A 19239-nucleotide genomic window follows, 5' to 3' on the forward strand; every position below is an offset into this window, starting at 1 on the left:
TATATAGTTAAGTTATAAGGATCATACATTTGTAACATCTCAACAAATTATATGTATTTAAAATATGTGTATTTGTGCATGCTAATCCTCTAGCTAGCAGCACTTTCTACAACGTTAAAGGCAAGGAATTCTTAAACTACTCTGTTCAACTAAATACTGAATATGGAAATCAAGTTTCTTACCCTTACAGAAAGAAGGTAACAAGCAAAGAATAAAGACCAGAATAAACTCTGGGTTTTAAACACAGATACAAAGAAATAAATACAGACACATGTATATACATGTGTCTGGGTACATATACACTCACAGTGTTTTTTCTAGCTCTGTTCACAGACAGACTCTTTAAGCAAAAAGGCACCGGGAGCAATGAAAAACACTGGCAGCCTTATCTTGGCTTTAAATTCTATACCCCACTGAACAAGCAGATCTTCTTAGAGACTGGTCTGGGCAGAAAAACAGCCCTCCCTTTAACTTACAGGGAAAATTAACTTAATAATTTATAAGTGATTAATCTCTCTGTAATTTAATAACACTGAATACTTAACAGTGAATACTTAAAATGGTTGATAGTAAATTTTATGTTGTGTATTTTAATGCGATAAAACTAAGCAAACAAAAAAAAAGTATATGAGAACACTGAGGTAAAAAGCACTATTCTTTCCTGATAAAGCAGAAGAAATACAAATTATGTGAACTGACAAATAAATGAGAAAATCGGTACTGCCTGAGGCAGTTTTCTTGATGTGTCTCTAATATTTATTTAAAAGATAAAGAGTTCTGAGGCCTTATATATGCTACTTATACCAACACTTGAAAAAAATAAACATAATGCACAGTCCAAGCCTTGAATAATCTTCAATTTAATTAACATTCACTGAATACTCACTAGTGCAGGCAGCACTCTGCAATACAATGGAAGACACAAAGCGGGTAAGATATAATTTTTGCCTTTTAGGAGCTAAAAATTCATTTGTTTATGAAATTTAGGACACTGAGTGCATGATAATGTAGATGATCCAGTTTGGGGAAGAGGTAACAAGAAACTAGGAAGATGTGAAGTTTGAACTCTGACATTAAAATGCTTCGTTAAGAACGCAACTTCACTTCTTAAAAATTTAAAATCAAATCATATGACATGATCATCTACAGGAAATGCTAGCAGTACAATGAGTCCATTCAATATAATTCTTTTCTAGTAAGGTCATCTCAGAACAAGGTAAATCAAAGTTGTGTTCTTGGTTCTTTTAATGCTAAAAAACAAAGTGAGATTTTCTAATGTTTTATCAACTACCTGGATTTCTTAGGAATAAGAATTATTCCTTAATTATACTCTTAAAGTAATAATATTAAGATCTAAACCATTTCTTACTTGGATATAACTGTGTTGTCTCTTTTTCTCTAGCTTTCTCCCTCATGTCCAGAGCACAGAATATGGATATTCAAAGATTATTAACTAAATTAAGCAGGAAAAGAGAAAACACTTGAAAGGTCAGGGTTCCTTTATAAGGCCTTCATTTAAAATTTCTAGTTAGAAGTAGTAAAAGAAACTATCAAATTTGGAACATGGTAAATATAATTGTATAATTTTTCAAATCCTCTCAAGAATCAGAAAAAATTTAAAGTAGATAAAACCATATCAAATTTGATATATAGGTCTGATGCTACCCAATATGTTAAGTCACAGTAATGGAACCTCCTTAAGTGTTTAAAATCTTACTACATTTAAAGTTGAAATTGAAGCATTTCTTACCACAATCATTTCTGAAGGCTCTAATACAAGACAATCACATCCTCTTTTTCCTCCAAACTGCTTACCAAAACTATAAAAACAAAAGAACAATTTCTTTAGCAAAGATTATAGATAAAATATATCAATATAGGAAAAATAAAAAAGAACCCCCTCCCCAAACCCTAAATGTTAAACCAAGAAATAATTCTATCATTTATGTTAATTAAGATTTTCTTAAAAACAACCCAAAATACCTTTCCTCTTATTTGCCCTAACAGAAATGATCAACACAATTCTTTGCGAAAAATCTTTTAAAAATACATGCTTTTAGTCTCTAAAATTATAAAAGATATTGCCTAGTCTCAAATTTTGAATTTGGTATATAATGTTGAACTAGTGTAAAAACATCTAATAAAAAATGAAGCTACAACTATAGAATATTTTATGAAAATAAACTATTATATTTTGGAAGCGGTAATCAACAAAAGATAAAAGAACTTAAAGGAAAAACATAAGGTCTTCATTTTAAAAGAGAAACAAAATGTTTTAAAAGGGATTGGGGTAGAATACTCGCTAATTATATATTAGACAAAATTTTAACATACTTTATTTGCAAACCACACTTAAAAGAAAATTATAAAAGCAATCTAAAATATTACATCAATGAAAATGAAGTACCATGGCCAATATCTAAAATATTACTATAAACTAATCAAATTGAAGAAACTTCACTAATCAAGCAAAATATAAAGTACCAAAAAGTAAACATAAGGAAATACAAGTCATTTAAAAAACACTATGCAATTTTATAGACTGGAAAAAGTGAATGAATAAAGTAAGTGACCTATTATCTACTTTTATGAGAAAGTTTCGTATTTTAAAAATGTCAATTCTTCACAAAGTATAATGTTACATACAAATATTAGTTCATAACAAGATCCTAAGGTGCCTCCTTAGTGCAGAAGGCAGTATGTTAGTCTTTTAACAAAATTTTAATGTCTACATATAATAAATTACTTCTGAAGATGAAAAAAAAATCACTTTTCTTTTTTCTTAAGCAGTACAACTATTTTCCCCCAAAACTCTTGACAGCATCTAATGCATAAAAAATTAAAGTAAATTTGTTTAAATTTCTTTCACTGAAGATAGAGTAACAGATACTAGATTTATTCTCTTAGCTAAAAAAGCAAGAAAATCAAAATACATAAACAGCACAGTTACAAGACACTGGAAAACAGGAAGGACAGGGCTGTGATCACTAAGAGAGAAAATAAAAAAACTAGGATGACCCCCCCTCCCCACACAGTATTCCATTTTACCACCTACAGGAAATCTCTAGGCCATTTAGGTACATACCCTAGATCAGAATTACCAGATTTCCTTCTCTATGTCTAGTATGTTCAAAAGTTTTATCATGAACAGGTTTTGGATTTTTTCAAATGTTTTGTTTTCTTTTTTTACTGCAATATGGTTTTTGTCCATTATTTTACTTATACACTATACTGTATTAGTTGATTTACAAATGTTTAAACCTTCTTGCATTCTCAAGATAACCCCAACTTATTCAGTTTCTAATACTTTATTAATATATACCTGGATTGAGTTTGCTGTAATCTTGTTAACAACTGCTGCATGTATGTTCATGAGAGATAAAAACGTGTGATTTGCTTTTCTTGTGATGTTTTTGTCTGTATTAGTGTTCGGTTAATATTGGATTCAGAATAGGTTGTAAGTGCTCCTCCTTTCTCCATTTTCCCAAAGAGTTTGCTCAGGATAAGTAGCAATGCTTTCAAATACTTGAAAACACTTAATAGTAATGCCATCTGGGCCTAGCTTTTCTTTGTGGTAATAAATATCATTATCAATTTAATTTCTTTACTTTTTATAAATACATTCAAAGTTTTTCAGTCTACTTATGGTAATGTATGTTTTTGTAAGATCTGCCCAATTTGTTATAAAGTGGCTCATAAAATTTTCAAATGCTTTTAATTTTTGTATTAATATCTCTTCTTTCATAACTGATTTTGGTAATATGTGTTTTCTCTTTTTTTAATATTTATTTATTTATTTATTATTTATTTATTTATTTATTTATTTATTTATTTATTTATTTCTGAGAGACACAGAAAGAGGCAGAGACATAGGCAGAGGGAAAGAATCAGGCTCCTTGCAGGGAGCCTGATGTGGGACTTGATCCCCGGACTAAAGGATCATGCCGAGCCAAAGGCAGACACTCAACCTCTGAGGCACCCAGTGTCCATGTTTTCTTTTTTTAAATGGTCAGTCTATCCCAAACATTATTAGTGTTGCTGACCTTTTCCAAGAACAAATTTTTCATTTCTCCGATTATTTTCTATTGTTTTTCTGGTTTTTCTTTCATTGATTTCCACTCAAACTTCACTTCTATTTCAAATTTACTGTGCTATTCTTATTAATATGAAAACTCAAGGTGACTGAATTGAGACCATTCTTCTTTTCTCATGAAGGTGCTATAAATACTTAGCGTTGTAAATTTCCCTCTAAATTCCCCTTTTAGGGGAACCTCCGTATTTGTTACATATTCATTTTCATTCATTTCAAAACATTTTCTAATTTCTGCTGTCAACTCTTCCTTGACCTACGGTCATTTACAAAAGTGTTGTTTAAATTCTCACATTTATTCCTGGAACTGATTTATAATTTAATTCCAATATAATTCAGAGAATAAACCCTGAGTAATTTCAACCTTTTTAAATTTACTGAAACTTGTTTCACAGCCTAGAATATGCTCTATCCTGGAGAATCATCTATAAGCCAGAAAAAAAAATGTATAAGATCAAAGTGGTAGTAGTACTTCTTAAGCTATTTATCTTTACTAATTTTTCAATCTAGTGGTTCTACCAATTATAGACAGTTTTGAAATCTCCAGCCATAAGAGTTCAATTTCTATTCATCTTTCCAATTCTGTCAGTTTTTACTTCTAGTATTTTAGGGTTCTATCATAGTTAAAACTGTTTTAGGTTCCTAATAGATTCATCCTTTTAGAACTATGAAAATTTACTCTTAGTCTCCAGTAACATTTTGGGTTTTATAGGAGATTTTGATTGATCAGGCTTCCCAATACACAGATATTTAAACACCAATTCTAAAGTTTATATGGACAGGCAAAAAGATCTAGAATAGCTAACACATCAAAGGACAAGAACTAAGTAAGAAGACTGACACTAACTGACTTTAAAATGTACCACACAGGTTCAGGAAACAGGACACTGTGATGCTGACTAAAAAAATAAACATAGGTATCAATAAAACAGAACACAGAGCCCAGAATTAGAGTCCCATGAATATGTTCAACTGATTTTGACAAAGAAGCAAAAATAACACAATGCAGCAAAGACAGTTCTCTTCAACAAGTAGTGCTGGACAACTACATGTCAAAAAATGAATCTAGGACACCTGCGTGACTCAGCGGTTGAGCGCCTCCCTTTGGCCCAGAGCATGATCTGGAGTACCGGGATTGAGTCCCACATCGGGCTCCCTGCATAGAACCTGCTTCTCTCTCTGCCTGTGTCTTTGCCTCTCTCTGTGTCTCTCATGAATAAATACATAAAATCTTAAAAAAAAAAAAAAAAAGAATCTAGATACAGATCTTATATCACATCTTCACTAAAATGAACTATATACCTAAATGTAAAACATAAAACCATTCGACTCCTAAAAAATACAGGGAAAATCTAAATGATTCTAGGAATGGCAGTGACCTTTTAGCTAAAACATCAAAGGCATGATACATGAAAGTGGTACGTTGAACTTCACTGCAATTGAAAACTCCTCTACAAAAGACAAAGTCAAGAGAATGAGAAGATAAGCCGCAGACCAAGAAAATATTTGCAAACAGTCCTTCTGAGAAAGGTTTGTTATCTAAGACAGAAAGACACAAAGAATTCTTAAAACTCAACAAGAAAACAATTAGAAAATGGGCCCAAGACCTTAACAGCCCACAAAAGAAGATACAAAGATGACAAGCACATGAAAAGCTCAACATCAGAAGTCATCAGGGAAATGCAAATTAAAGTAACGAGACATCACTACACCCTATAGGAATGGCTAACATCCAGTACTGACAAGACCAAACGCTTAATATGGTTGTGGAATAAAAGAAACTCTCATTCATTGCTGTAGGGAAATGAAATGGAACACTTTGGTAGAGTTTGGCAATTTCTTACAAAACTAAAAATACTCTTATATGGCCTAGTAATCATGTTACTTGGTATTTAACCAAAGGAGCTGAAAACGTTATGTCTACACTAACACATGCACATGGATGTTCATATCAGCTATTCAAGAGTCAACGGTAAATTTTTACAACTAATAATAAGACAAACATAAAATCGAAAATAGACAAAAGCACTGAGCAGATAATTCAACAAAGTATAGGAATGCCTAATAAGCACACGGAGAGATACACAAAGGGACCAGTCACTACTAATAAGCCTAATAAGCACACGGAGAGATACACAAAGGGACCAGTCACTACTGAAATGCACATTAAAATCACACTAAGATGCTATTAAGCACACACTGAAACTGTAATAATCAAATACCGTCAACAGCAAGTGATAGACTACGGAGAAACTAGATCCATTATACAATGCTTGTCAGAATGTAAAACAGTATATCCTCTTTTAAACAATTTTGTCCTTTTCAAAAGCTAAGCTAATTTTGTATGCTTGTTATACAACAGAACAATTCCACTATATTTGGATATCTACAAATGTAAACACATGGTCCATATAAAGACTTGTGAGCGAATCTTGTTAACGTCATTACTTATAAAAACTCCAAAACTGGAACAATAAATAATTTCTAATTTTTCAAAATTTTCATCTTTTGGTAAATGGCTAGACAAAATGTGGTATCTTTCTAGAATCCAGTACAATTTAATACTTAAAAAAAAAAAAATGAGTGTGTTACAACTGGCATGTGCCCAAACATGGATACATCTTAAAAACGTTACTCTGACAAAAGCCAAAAACCAAAAGCCATTACTTCTAAATAATGCAAAAAGTAGATAGTGACAGAAAGCAGATCATGTTAACTGCAAAAGAGCATGAGGGAACTTTTTCAGGCAATGAAAGTCATCTGTAACCGTGATGCACCAATGTATACATTTACTATAAATTATTCAACTGTGAAGTTAAGATGGGTGAATTTTATGGTATGCAAATTATACTCCAATAAAGCTATTTTAAGAAAACTGTCTAAGAAACAGAAGAAAATCTTTACAAACTTGGAGTAGGGAAAGATTTGTTGGAACATATAAGTACTACAAATAAATCCTTAGAACTTTTTAACAATTAAAGAAGTCACTACTGAAAACTGGAAAGGCAAGAAACAGTTCAGGAAACGTATTTGGAACAACAGATACAAAAGTATCTATCTTATAGTGAATTTTATGCATGATTGATAAATAACTCATTTAACTCAAAAGAGAAAACCTCTAAAGGATTGAACCAACTTTTCACAAAGGAAGATTCATGAAAGGTTAATAACTACATGCAAAAAAGCTGACAGCATTATCACAAAATGTAAAGTAACACCACAGTGAGGTCCATTTTATACAGATCCATTTTATACAGACCAGAATAGCTAAAATCAAAGACTAACCACATCAAGCACTGAAGAGGATACTGAGCAATGTGAATTCTACAAACTGGTGGTGGCATTATAAATGGCACAAAATTCGACAAAATATTTGGCAGTTCTTTTTAGAAGTTAAGCATGACTACCGTGCAGCTCAGCCACTGAACTCTAGGTATTTACTGGGAAAAAAAAAAAACCACAAGTCCATATAAAGACTTATACAGAAAAGATTGTAAGTACTTTATTTGTTAGAGAAAAAAATTAGAACCAATCTTAATTTCTTTCAAAAGTAGAATGTATAAACACACTGTGCTATATACATACAATGGGATACTAATGAGCAATTTTACAAAATGAATCATCAGTATACACAGCAACATGAAGGCATCTCTAAAACATTATGCTAAGTGAAATATTTTAAAAAACAAAAACTGTACAACATATTGTTCCATTTATGTAAAATAGTAGTAAATGATATCTATATACCAGAAAGTACAACAGTGGTTGGCTGATGATGAGGATGCAATAAAGTGTAGATAAAAACTGACAACTAGGTAAATGTCATCTATAAAAAATTTAGATCTATGAATATACTTGGTGAAAAAGTGAATGCTTCTACCTTCCCATCCCAAAATCCCCTTCTAGACAGAACAATAAAGGATGTCTGCTCTCAGTACTTCTCTTCAACACTGTCCTTTCTTCCAGGGGAGTAAGCAGAAAAGGGGGGGAGGGTATGTTTTAATTAGAAAAAAGAAAAACCATCAAATCAGTAGACAACAGATAGAAAATCCTACAGAATCTGTAAGACAGCTATTGGAATTAACATGTGAAGTTAGTAGGTTACAAGATATAAAATCAACACATACAACACCTTAATACTGAAGACTACAGAAGACTGCTGAGAGAATATTACACAAAAATTGTTGACCTAAATAAACTGAGTGATGTACCTTGTTCATGGTCTATAAGAATCAACCGTTAAGATATCAATACTACTCAAAATGGTGTAACAGATTTCAGTGCATTTCCAATCAAATCCCAGGCTTTTCTCTTTTTGTAATTAATAAACTGATTCTAAAATTTGTCTGAAATTGTAAAGAACTATAATAACCCAAACAATTTGACAAAGCCAGGAGGACTCAGACATTTTGTGATTTATCATAAAGCTAAAGTCATCAGGATAATGTAAGCAGTGGTACTTACACAGAAAAATACATCAATAGAAAAAAAAAATCAATGAAATAAATTAACTAGTTGGGAAATATACCCAAAATGGTCAATACAACTTCAACAAAGATGCAAAGGTAATTCAAGAGAAAGGATAGTTTTGTCAACAAATGGTGCTAGAGCATTGAATATCCACAGGTAAAAAGATAAATTAGATCCACATACCATGCTGTGTAAGAACAACCAGCTAGCTACAAATAGATCACAGACCTAAATATATCATAGCAAAATCTGAAAACTATACAGGTTCTGGAAGAAATTATAGAAAAAATTATTTGTGACATTGGGTTAAACCAAAGATTTCCTACATACAACAAAAGTACAGTCCTTAAAGAAAAAAAACCTGATAAACGGAACTTCATCAAAATCAAGTTCTTCTGTTCTCTGAAAAGCAAATTAATAGATGGAAAACAATCCACAGACTGGAAAATATTTGTCAGGTATACATCTGTTGAAGGAACTGTGTAGGGCATGAAGAACTTCTGGAATTAAAAATAAGAAATCATACAACTTTACCATCCTGCCCAAATAGGCAAATGATTCAGAGACACTTCATAAAAGCCATGTTACTGACAGGTAACTATAATGAAAAGATGCTCACCCTCACATAATTATTAGTGAAATGGCAAATTTAAACTATAATCAGCTACTATCACATACCCATGAGAGTATGGAACTTAAAAAGATTGACCTTGAGGATGCCAGGTGGATCAGTCAGTTCGGTTAAGAATCAGATTCTTGATTTCAGTTTAGGTCATCATCTCACAGTCAGGGGATCAAACTCGGGAGACTGCCCTCCTCACTCAGCAGGGAGTCTGCCTCAGATTCTCTCTTCTCCTCTACCCTCTGCCCTTCCCTACCCCCACCTCCCCCTCATATGCTCTTTCTCTCTCTCTCAAAAAAAAAAAAAAAAAAAAGACTGACCTTACCAAGTGTTTGTGGAGGATGTGAGGAAAACGTAGTGGAACAACTAGCATCTCATATACTGCTGGTGGGAATGTAAAATGACAACTTTGGAAACAGCATGGCACTTAAAAGGTTAAATATTCCTCTGCCACATAACCAAGCTATTCCCAAAATAAATATACATATATACTTACATATCCAAAATAAAGTATGTGTCCACATGAAGACTTAAATCCATTATCTTCCCATTATTTTACTCAGAAGGTATGAAACCATATGTCCATCTAAAGACTTGTACACAAATGCTGATAGCATCACAAGTCAAAAAATAATCAAAAACAGGAAATAACCCAAACCTCCATCAGTAGGTAAATTGCAAACAAAGAATGGGGATAGCCATACAAAGAATACCGCAATAAAAAGCAAGTGAAACATATGAAATATAAATGGATCAGGATAATGTGATGCAAAAAGAAATCCTGCCATTTCATGGATGAAGATGGATGAACTTGAGGGCATTATGTTGAATGAAATAAACCATACACAGAAAGACAAATACTATATGGTATCACATGCAGAGTCCCAAAACCTTTTTTTAAAAACCCGATTTCATAGAAACATTGACTAAAATGGCGGTTGCCAGGTACTCAGGGGTAAAGGAATTACAGTGATTAAGGTCAAGGGGAACCAATTTTCAGATGCAACAAGAGTAAGTTCTGGTGATCTAATGTACAGGATAGTGTCTAAACAAAAAAAAAAGAAATGAAATATTGATACATTCTACAACAGGGATAAACCTTAGTAATTTTAACAAGATTTAACAAGTGTGAGAAGCGAGCCAAGAAAAGACTATATATATTTTGTGCTTCACCTTAAATAAAACTTTAGAAAATGTCATCTACGGTGATGCTCCCCCCGCAAAAAAAATTAATCCCTGGGGACCAATGGAGGGAGCAAGGATGGATGAAGGAGAATGTTTACAAAAGGGCATGAGCAATTTTGGGGGGGTGATGGATATGTTCATTACCTTTATTAGAGCAATGGTTTTACAGGTGTACACTCACACCAAAATTTATCAAACTGTGTATTTTAGAGTAAGTGCAGTGTGCTCTACATCAATTATACCTTAATAAAGTTACTTTTAAAATAATTAAGAATGTGAAAACGCAAGCCAAAATGAGACACAGTATGTGCAAAAAACCTGTCACTTTCGTATCATGGAATGTATTAAAAGATTCCCACAAAAAAAAAAAAAAAAAAAATCAAGACAAACAGCTCAACTTTAAACAGGCCAAAAAAAATTTACAGATACTTCGTGAAAGAATATGGAAATAGCAACCAATAAACACAAGAAAAGCACTCAATTTCATTAAGCAGGAAAATTAAAATGAAACCACTTCACAGTGACAGAATAGCTAAACTAAAAGACGATAATCACATGTTGGTGACTGGGTAGGAAGAGAAACAGAACTTTTATATGTTGCTGTTGGGAGTTTAAAATGGTACAACGCTGTGGAATGCAGTTTAGTAGTTTCTTGTAAATAGTTTCTCTATTAAACTTTCAAGACACACTATAAGCTACTGTAATTACCACAGTGTGGTATTCAAGCAGGGACAAACAAAATCTAACTGAACAGATTAGGAGCCCAGAAATAAGCACAATATGTGGATATTTGTTTTTAAAAAAAATGTGGGCTGAATGAGAATGAGAAAAGGATATATAGGAAAACCATATGGAAAACTGAGTATGATAGTGTTGCAGTCAGCAATATAGGATACAGGCACATCCTGTGAACCAACAATTCTCTGCTACATAAATGCATGCCCATGCGCATCTGAATGTACAAGAATGTTCACAGATGCTTTACTTCTAAGAGCCCTCCACTACATAAACAATGTAATACTATATGTAAGAATTTATTAACTCTAACTACATGGATGAATTTCAATGAACAGCGGGCCAAAGAAGCTATACACAAAAGAACAGTGTATGATTACACTCATATCAAGTTAAAAAGTAAAAAACAAAAAAAAAACAAACTATAGTGTTAAGGTGTGGATACAGTCCCAGCTAAAAGTCTACAGATATTAAAGACTAATTAAATTTTTTTAAATGTTATTTTTGGTGGGAATGGGGGAAAGTAGAAAAGCTGATTTGAGAAAAAACCGTAGGCTGCCTCCATAGTACTGACAATGTCCAACTTCTTGATCTGGGTAGCAATCACAGAACTTTGCCATCTACAGTAACCTCAACTGATTTGCAAATTTAGGTCATCTGCACTGTTGCCATTTTGTTTTCAAAAATAAAAGAGTTCAAACCAAGGAACAATGTTCCTCTTTTGGTCAAAAATACAAGGAAAAAAATTTTCACATATGTATTAAAAAAAAAATCACACAAAGACCTTAATAAAAGTGGTTAGCTATCTATGCAGATGGGTTAAAGGGTGGGGATGACAATAAAAGTGGGAATGGTAATATTTAAAGCACCATTTGTAATACCATTTTGACTTTGGATGGTACAAATTTACTTGTCAAAAGATTATTTTAAAAGTACATCTTCAGGGTAGCCCGGGTAGCTCAGCGGTTTAGCTCTGCCTTCGGCCCAGGGCGTGATCCTGGAGACCGGGGATCGAGTTCCACGTTGGGCTCCCGGCATAGAGCGGCTTCTCCCTCTGCCTGTCGTTTTCTCTCTCTCTCTCATGAATAATAAATTTTTTTTTTTTTTAAAAAAGTACATCTTCAGAAAAAGAACAATGCTATTTACAGGGCTATTTAAAGATGATAACCTTACCAACCCAAGACTAGCAGAGTGCCCGACACATGCAGGCACTATATGTTTACTAGACCAATTAATACCTCAGTACTATGAGATATTCTAACTTCAATGTCTGTTTCCTTCTTCAATCTGTAGAATCCATTTTCACAAACTGACTCTCCAAGTTTTCTTTACTTGTCAAAACAACCGTGGGCCCTTTCCAAACAAAGCAGTCATCCCAAAGTAAATCAGTCTTTTTTTGTCTTGATGCTACTGTCTTGTAAAGATGATAATCAATACTTATTTGCGCCATAAATGAATATTTGTTTTGTTTTTTCATAAATGAATATTTGAATGAATAATGAAACACTTATATTTTATTTGAAAAATCACACCAATAAAGTCCTTGCTTGTTGAGCTATAATCAGATTTTACTGTGGCAACAAAAAAGTGAAGTCATACCAGAAAAAAACTAAATTCTTTCAGAAGACATTGAAATTTCAGATTTCATTAATTACTTATCTACCTATAGTAAAATGTAAAAAAACTTGTATTGATAAATTACATATAAGGAGCACTTAGTGGCTCAGTCAGTTAAGTGTTTGCCTTCAGCTCAGGTCATGATCCCAGCGTCCTGGAATCAAGCCCTGCAGCAGACTCCCTGGTCAGTGAAGAGCCTGCTTCTTCTCCTCTCCCTCTTCTGCTCCCCCTGCTTATGCTGTCAAATAAATAACAAAATCTTTAAAATAAATAAACAAACTCAAATGGCCTGCTCTCCGTGAAGTTTCCTGGAGTTTCATACTTTGAGGTTGTGACAAGATATCCCCTCCAAGAGGACATACAAGTTCCTGCACTTTGTGCCACCTACCACAAAGAGAGAGGCACAATGCTTGGTTAGTTTTTTTGTATTCTAGAGGTAAACATACATTAAGTGTGCTACTTTGACCCATATTCAAAATCACCCACAAGGGCTAGCAAATCCAAAATGGAGTATAAGCCACTGTGCCATCTGGGTCTTATGAACCAGCATATCCAATGGTACCCCCCTGTGTCTGCTACAAATACAGATGCTCTGTAGAGCATCTCCCAAGCACTAATATGAGAATGACAGTGATGTCTATAATTTCTCTTACATTTATGCCATCTTCTGCAAATATTTATCATACTTTTGAGAAACAAGTTATGCCTTGCGAGTGGGGCCTTCATAGATGCTGAATGCCAAACTACAGGACACCAGGCGACAATACCGCATGAACTCCCTATTATGAACTGCTGTAATTAGCCACAACTGTTGAGCAGGGGCAGTAGCAATCTATTATCAAATAATATGTATGTAAGAGACTGAGTTTACCCAGGAGCAAACAGGTAGATCAGACTCCTTCAACATCAACTCCTCTTGCAGCATTTCCTCTACTCAATCCATGCCTATGCCTACCTGGGGAGCTCCTTATGACCAGTTAACTCAGGAAGAACAACCTTGAGCCTGTTTCAATCAGTGAGTCTGCACACATTGGTACCACTCAAAAGTGGACAGCCCACAAGTCACTCAGGGGTGACAGTGAAAGAAGATGGTAGTAAAGGAAAATCCTCCTATGGAACAGAACTTCAAACAGTACATTCAGATGTCCACTGTGTCTGGATTGAGAGATGGCCAAAATTATTGACTGAAACAGATTCATGGGCAGTTACTAATGGTGTGGTTGAATGGCCAGGGATCTGGAAGGAACAGGATTGGAAGACTGGTAACAAGAAGTCTGGGAAGAGGTATGTGGAAGGACTTCTTTCAGAATGGGCACAGACTCTAAAGATGTCTGTGTCTCCTATGAATGTCTAAAGGGCATGCACTGTGAAGTAGATTTTTAATAAAATCAAGTGAACAAAATGGCATGCTCTATGGAAGTCAATCAAACTCCTTTCCAGCTACACCAGTGCTTGTTCAATGAGACAATGAATCAAGTAGCCATAGTGGCAGAGACGGAGAACATGCAGGGGTTCAACTGCTAATGTTATTGCTGGGAAGCTAATCTGTGAACCTTAGAGATCAACACTGAGTCTCTGATATGGCACCACTCCTTGGGGGGACCAGTCAGCCACCCTGGAGGCAGATTACTTGCAATGGATTTTTTCTGTCATGAAGGAGACAGATATTTGTCCTCACTGGAATAAATATGTATTCTGGAAATGATTTGCCTTCTATGTCCATGCTTCTGCCAGCACTACTATCCATGGGCTCACTATATGCCTAATCTACCATCTTGGCACTCTAGACAACATTATTTTTTATCAAGGCACTCATTTCACAGCAGACTAAATACAGAACTGGTTTCTGTCTTCCCCAACAGCCAGAATACATAGGCCTGACATTCAAGGGCATGGAAATAAGAGTGGCTTTTTTCACTGTTACACCTAGTAAGTTGTTCACAGATTTTTCACTTCCCAGCCAAAAAACTTCTCCTGGTTTGAGACTTAGTGCCCGACAGAATATTGCTTCTACCAGGAAACACAATGATTCCACTGAATTAAATACTTTCACCTGGCCGCTGAACCAAAACGCAGGGAAAGGGGTTACTGTAATGGCCTGAGTGACTAATTACAATCACAGGGGTAATTGAATTGCTGCACAAAATGGGGACCAGAATGACATCTGAAGCCCAGGAGAATTTCTTAGGCTTCTTGTTTTACTTCCATGTCCACTACTTAAAATCAACGGAGAGGGATCCCTAGGTGGCTCAGCAGTTTGGCACCTGCCTTTGGCCCAGGCGTGATCCTGGAGTCCCGGGATCGAGTCCCACGTCGGGCTTACTGCATGGAGCCTGCTTCTCCCTCTGCCTGTGTCTCTGCCTCTCTCTCTATCTCTTATGAATAAATAAAATCTTAAAAAAATAAAATCAATGGAAAACTGCCACCACCACAACCACCACCACTACAACAGGCCAGGACATTTAAGGACCTCTCAGAAATAAAATTTTTGTTCATATCATCATGAAAGGACTCAGAACAGATCAAAATCTGGCTTAGTGCAAAGTACCGAATGGGTAGTAGAAGAAGGAAGTCAGAGGTACCAACTACAACAGCCTTGTGGTCATTTACAGAAACAAGGAATATAAGAACTTTCATATTTTCCCTTTGCTTACTGTATATGTCTGTATTTGTGTGTAAATACTAGTCATTTTCTTCTTCTTCTCTCTTCCCTGTATTTATTTCATAGATCTTTTGTTTGAAGTAAACTTTAAAAGGTTGTCTTTAGTTAGCAAAATATTCAGAAGCACTGTGATCAAGTTGTAATTCATATAGCTAGTGACGACTATTAGAACTGTGCATCTTCTTATTCTGGGGAGAGGGTAAGAAATTCTTCACTTGTACAAAGGACAGCTATCTCTTGTAAGGCGGAAACAATTTTGTTGTGGGATGAAGTTCAAACATGTTTAGAAGCATTCATATGGAAGCTAAGTAGCCAAGGGAGTAGACTATGCCAATTACTGACTGCCTTTCAATTGCAAATATATTGTTTCTCTTAAAAAAAAAAAAAAAAAGATTTATTTAATTTAAAGAGCATGTGTCTGTGCACATGCAAGTGTGGGGAGGGGAGAGGGAGAGAGAGACTCCCAAGCAGACTCTCCTGTGATCTCAGAGTCCCATTCAGGCTCCATGTCATAACCCTGAGATCATGACCTGAGTTGAAAACAAGAGTCAGAAGCTTAATCAACTGAGCCACACAGGCATCACTATTCACTCTCAGTTTCAAAATCTACTTTGTAATTAAGGATCTAGATTCAATGTTCGCCTTCTGCCTGCTGAAAATGTTAAAGCTTTGTCAGTAGAGGGTGCTAGTAGAACAATGAAATTGAAAAATCATCTTGGGGGGGGTGAAGAAAGGAGGAAGCATGTGCATTTGTGGGGGAGGGGGGGCAAAGGTAGGTCGTGTCCTCAGCCTCAGGGCTCAGCCACACCCAGTAGGGGGAGGGGAGGTTCAGTCCTGGTCAGCAGTTCCCTTCCTGCTAGCCTTGACTCTGACTGTGTACCAGCTCTGGCCCAAGGCAACAAAGTTAATTTCTCCACTATCTACTGGGCTACAGCGGGCACATTTCCAACAAGATCTAAAAACCAGTTTTGGGGATAGGGCCCCTCTTTAGGTTTGTTCTTTCCCTGGATATTCTCCCTTAGCTCTTTTATCTTTCTCAATGCCTAATTTCTTAAAATAACAATTTTTTTTAAAATTAAACTGTCCCTGTTCAAATTACTGTGTGGTTTCTATCTTAAAGGGTGTAAGTATGTTTTTCTAAAGATTTTATTTACTTGTTATTTATGGAGACAGTGAGCACAAGAGGGGGTAGGGGCAGGAAGAACAGAAAAGCAGACTTCCCCAATGAGCAGAGAGCCCTCCATGGGGCTCAATTCCAGGATCCCAAGATCATGACCTGAGCCTAATGCAGATGCTTAACTGACTGAACCACCTAGGTGCCCCAGTAAGGGGAATAAATATTTTTAATTTAGAGAAACAGACTATATTTTTATGAACTACAATACTATATCACTCCTTCTATACTTAGTAGTGTTCATTTTCTGTTGGGATCATAATGATCATATCCCAATGCCATTATACTATAATAATTAATATTAACAGACACCCAAAATTATTTAATATATGCTAAGCATTATTCTAAGTTTATTTGAAGTGATTAAGTCTAACAATCATCTTACAATGACCTATTACAAATATATGCCGAATGTAAAATGTAAATGCTCTACTCAGAATTGCTCTTTAAGTTTTAAATTTTCACTTTTTAAGTAATCTCTACACCCAACATGGGGCTGGAGATCAAGAGTTGCATGCTCAACCAACGGAGCCAACCAGGTGTCCCAAAACTTTTCTTTAAATAATGAGGGGATCCCTGGGTGGCTCAGCAGTTTGGCGCCTGCCTTTGGCCCAGGGCGTGATCCTAGAGTCCTGGGATTGAGTCCCACTTCAGGCTACTGCATGGAGCCTGCTTCTCCCTCTGCCTGTGTCTCTGCCTCTATCTCTCTCTGTGTCTCTCATGTATAAATAAATAAAATCTTTAAAGATAAATACATAAAGATATAAAACTCATACATTTCTATTATTTAAAAATTAAGCTTCACTGTCTCGATCACTAAATAGTGATGAATTATTATGGCTGATTAATGGCTAGAGAAAGTCTTAAGTGTTGACCATCCATCACAGCAGACAAGAATGAGAAAATATTTAAAAGAATAATACTAATATTTCTAAAATTTTACTATACTCTTTCATTCCAACTTACTGTTTCAGTGGCTAACTTACTATGAATCCATTAATGTGGACTTTAGAAAAACAGAGAGAGGGATCCCTGGGTGGCGCAGCGGTTTGGCGCCTGCCTTTGGCCCAGGGCGCGATCCCGGAAACCCGGGATCGAGTCCCACATCGGGCTCCTGGTGCGTGGAGCCTGCTTCTCCCTCTGCCTGTGTCTCTGCCTCTCTCTCTGTGACTATCATAAATAAAAAAAAAAAAAAAAAAAAAAATTAAAAAAAAAAAGAAAAAAACAGAGAGAAAAAACAAGAGCCAAAAGGCTTACAACCAAGAACTACTATGTATTTTATTTGTAAAAATAGGAGACATGTTTTATTCTACTAGTCAAGAAGCACAGATTTTTTTTTAATATTCATTTATTTGAGAGAGTGAGAGAGAGAGAAAAAGAACAGGACCAAGGAGAAGGGCAAAGGCAGAGGGAGAGGCAGAGTCCCTGCTCAGTGGGAGCCTGACAACCTGGGGCTTGATCTCAGAACTCTAGGATCATGACCTGAGCCAAAGGCAGAAGCTTAACCACCTGAGCCACCCAGGTGCAAGAAGCACAGACTTCTTCTTTTTTAAAGATTGTATTTATTTATTCATGAGAGACAACAGAGAGAGAGAGACAGAAACATAGGCAAGAAGGAAAAGCTTGGGCAGCTTGGGTGGCTCAGCGGTTTAGTGCCGTCTTCAGCCCAGGGCGTGATCCTGGAGACCCGGGATCGAGTCCCACATCGGGCTCCCTGCATGGAGCCTGCTTCTCCCTCCGCCTGTGTCTCTGCCTCTCTCTCTCTCTGTCTGTATGTCTCTCATGAATAAATAAATAAAATATTAAAAAAAGATTGTCATTGTTTAAAAAAAAAAAAAAAAGAAGGAAAAGCTCTTCCTCATCAAGGAAGAGCCTGATGCGGGGTGATCATGACCTGAGCCAAAGGCAGACACTCAAAACACTGAGTCACCCAGGTGCCCTGAAGCACAGACTTCTTAATCAAAGGCCAACCATAGAGAGTTTCAGGACCCCAAATAGGATTTTAAAAATGTCATCAAAAATGAGATGCCCATACCATCTACCAAGACTATAACTGGATATTTAAATTTAGCAGTTTTGTTAACTAATAGCTGCAATTAAAAGCCCTACTTTAAAAGTCTAAAAATCTCAACATTATTGGAAAAAGTTGGTAAAAAATTACATTTTTATGTCACCAAATTTTAATATGAGGCCCCCAAAATCTTAAGAATTAGAGAACAACAACAACAAAAAAAAGAATTAGAGAACAAATTCTCAAAGAATGCTACATCTGACCATTTTTCCAACCACTCTTCTTGTTTTACAAAATAATTATGATGGTGATAATTAACAATTACTTATAACAGCCAGGCACTGGTCTAAGAGTTTTTTATATATATATTAACTCTTTTATTCCTCAAAACTAGTCTATGAAATAGATTCTATTAGTGTCCCCATTTCACAAATGGGGAATTTAAATAAGTTGCCCAAGAAAGAGTAGAATACAGACATGAACTCATGCAGTCTGGCTCTCAACTGTTAAGGTTTACAGACTTTTGTTGAGAGCTTTGAGTGGTAGATTGCTAAAACCTTACAGAGATATTTCAAGTAGGTACTATTATACTCATTTTACAATTAAATTTTGTACAAAATCATATAAATAGTTAAGTGAGAAATCAGGACTTTGATCTAGTTTACCTTACTCT

At 35.3% G+C, this 19239-nt stretch overlaps 1 protein-coding gene across 1 annotated transcript in view; it reads right to left on the reverse strand.

The window, feature by feature from the left end:
- Window positions 1-1717: 1717 nt before the first annotated feature.
- Window positions 1718-19239, reverse strand: part of LOC119878704 (rap guanine nucleotide exchange factor 6-like) — a gene marked incomplete at its 3' end in the record, with an annotated part of 51782 nt that continues 34260 nt past the window's right edge. Inside the window, exon 5 of the mRNA XM_038589292.1 lies at window positions 1718-1820. Coding sequence (XP_038445220.1) covers window positions 1718-1820 — 103 coding nt within the window. The remainder of the gene's footprint in view (window positions 1821-19239) is intronic.

The sequence above is a fragment of the Canis lupus genome, unplaced genomic scaffold (genome assembly GCF_011100685.1).
Source record: "Canis lupus familiaris isolate Mischka breed German Shepherd unplaced genomic scaffold, alternate assembly UU_Cfam_GSD_1.0 chrUn_S1848H2045, whole genome shotgun sequence".
NCBI lineage: Eukaryota > Metazoa > Chordata > Mammalia > Carnivora > Canidae > Canis > Canis lupus.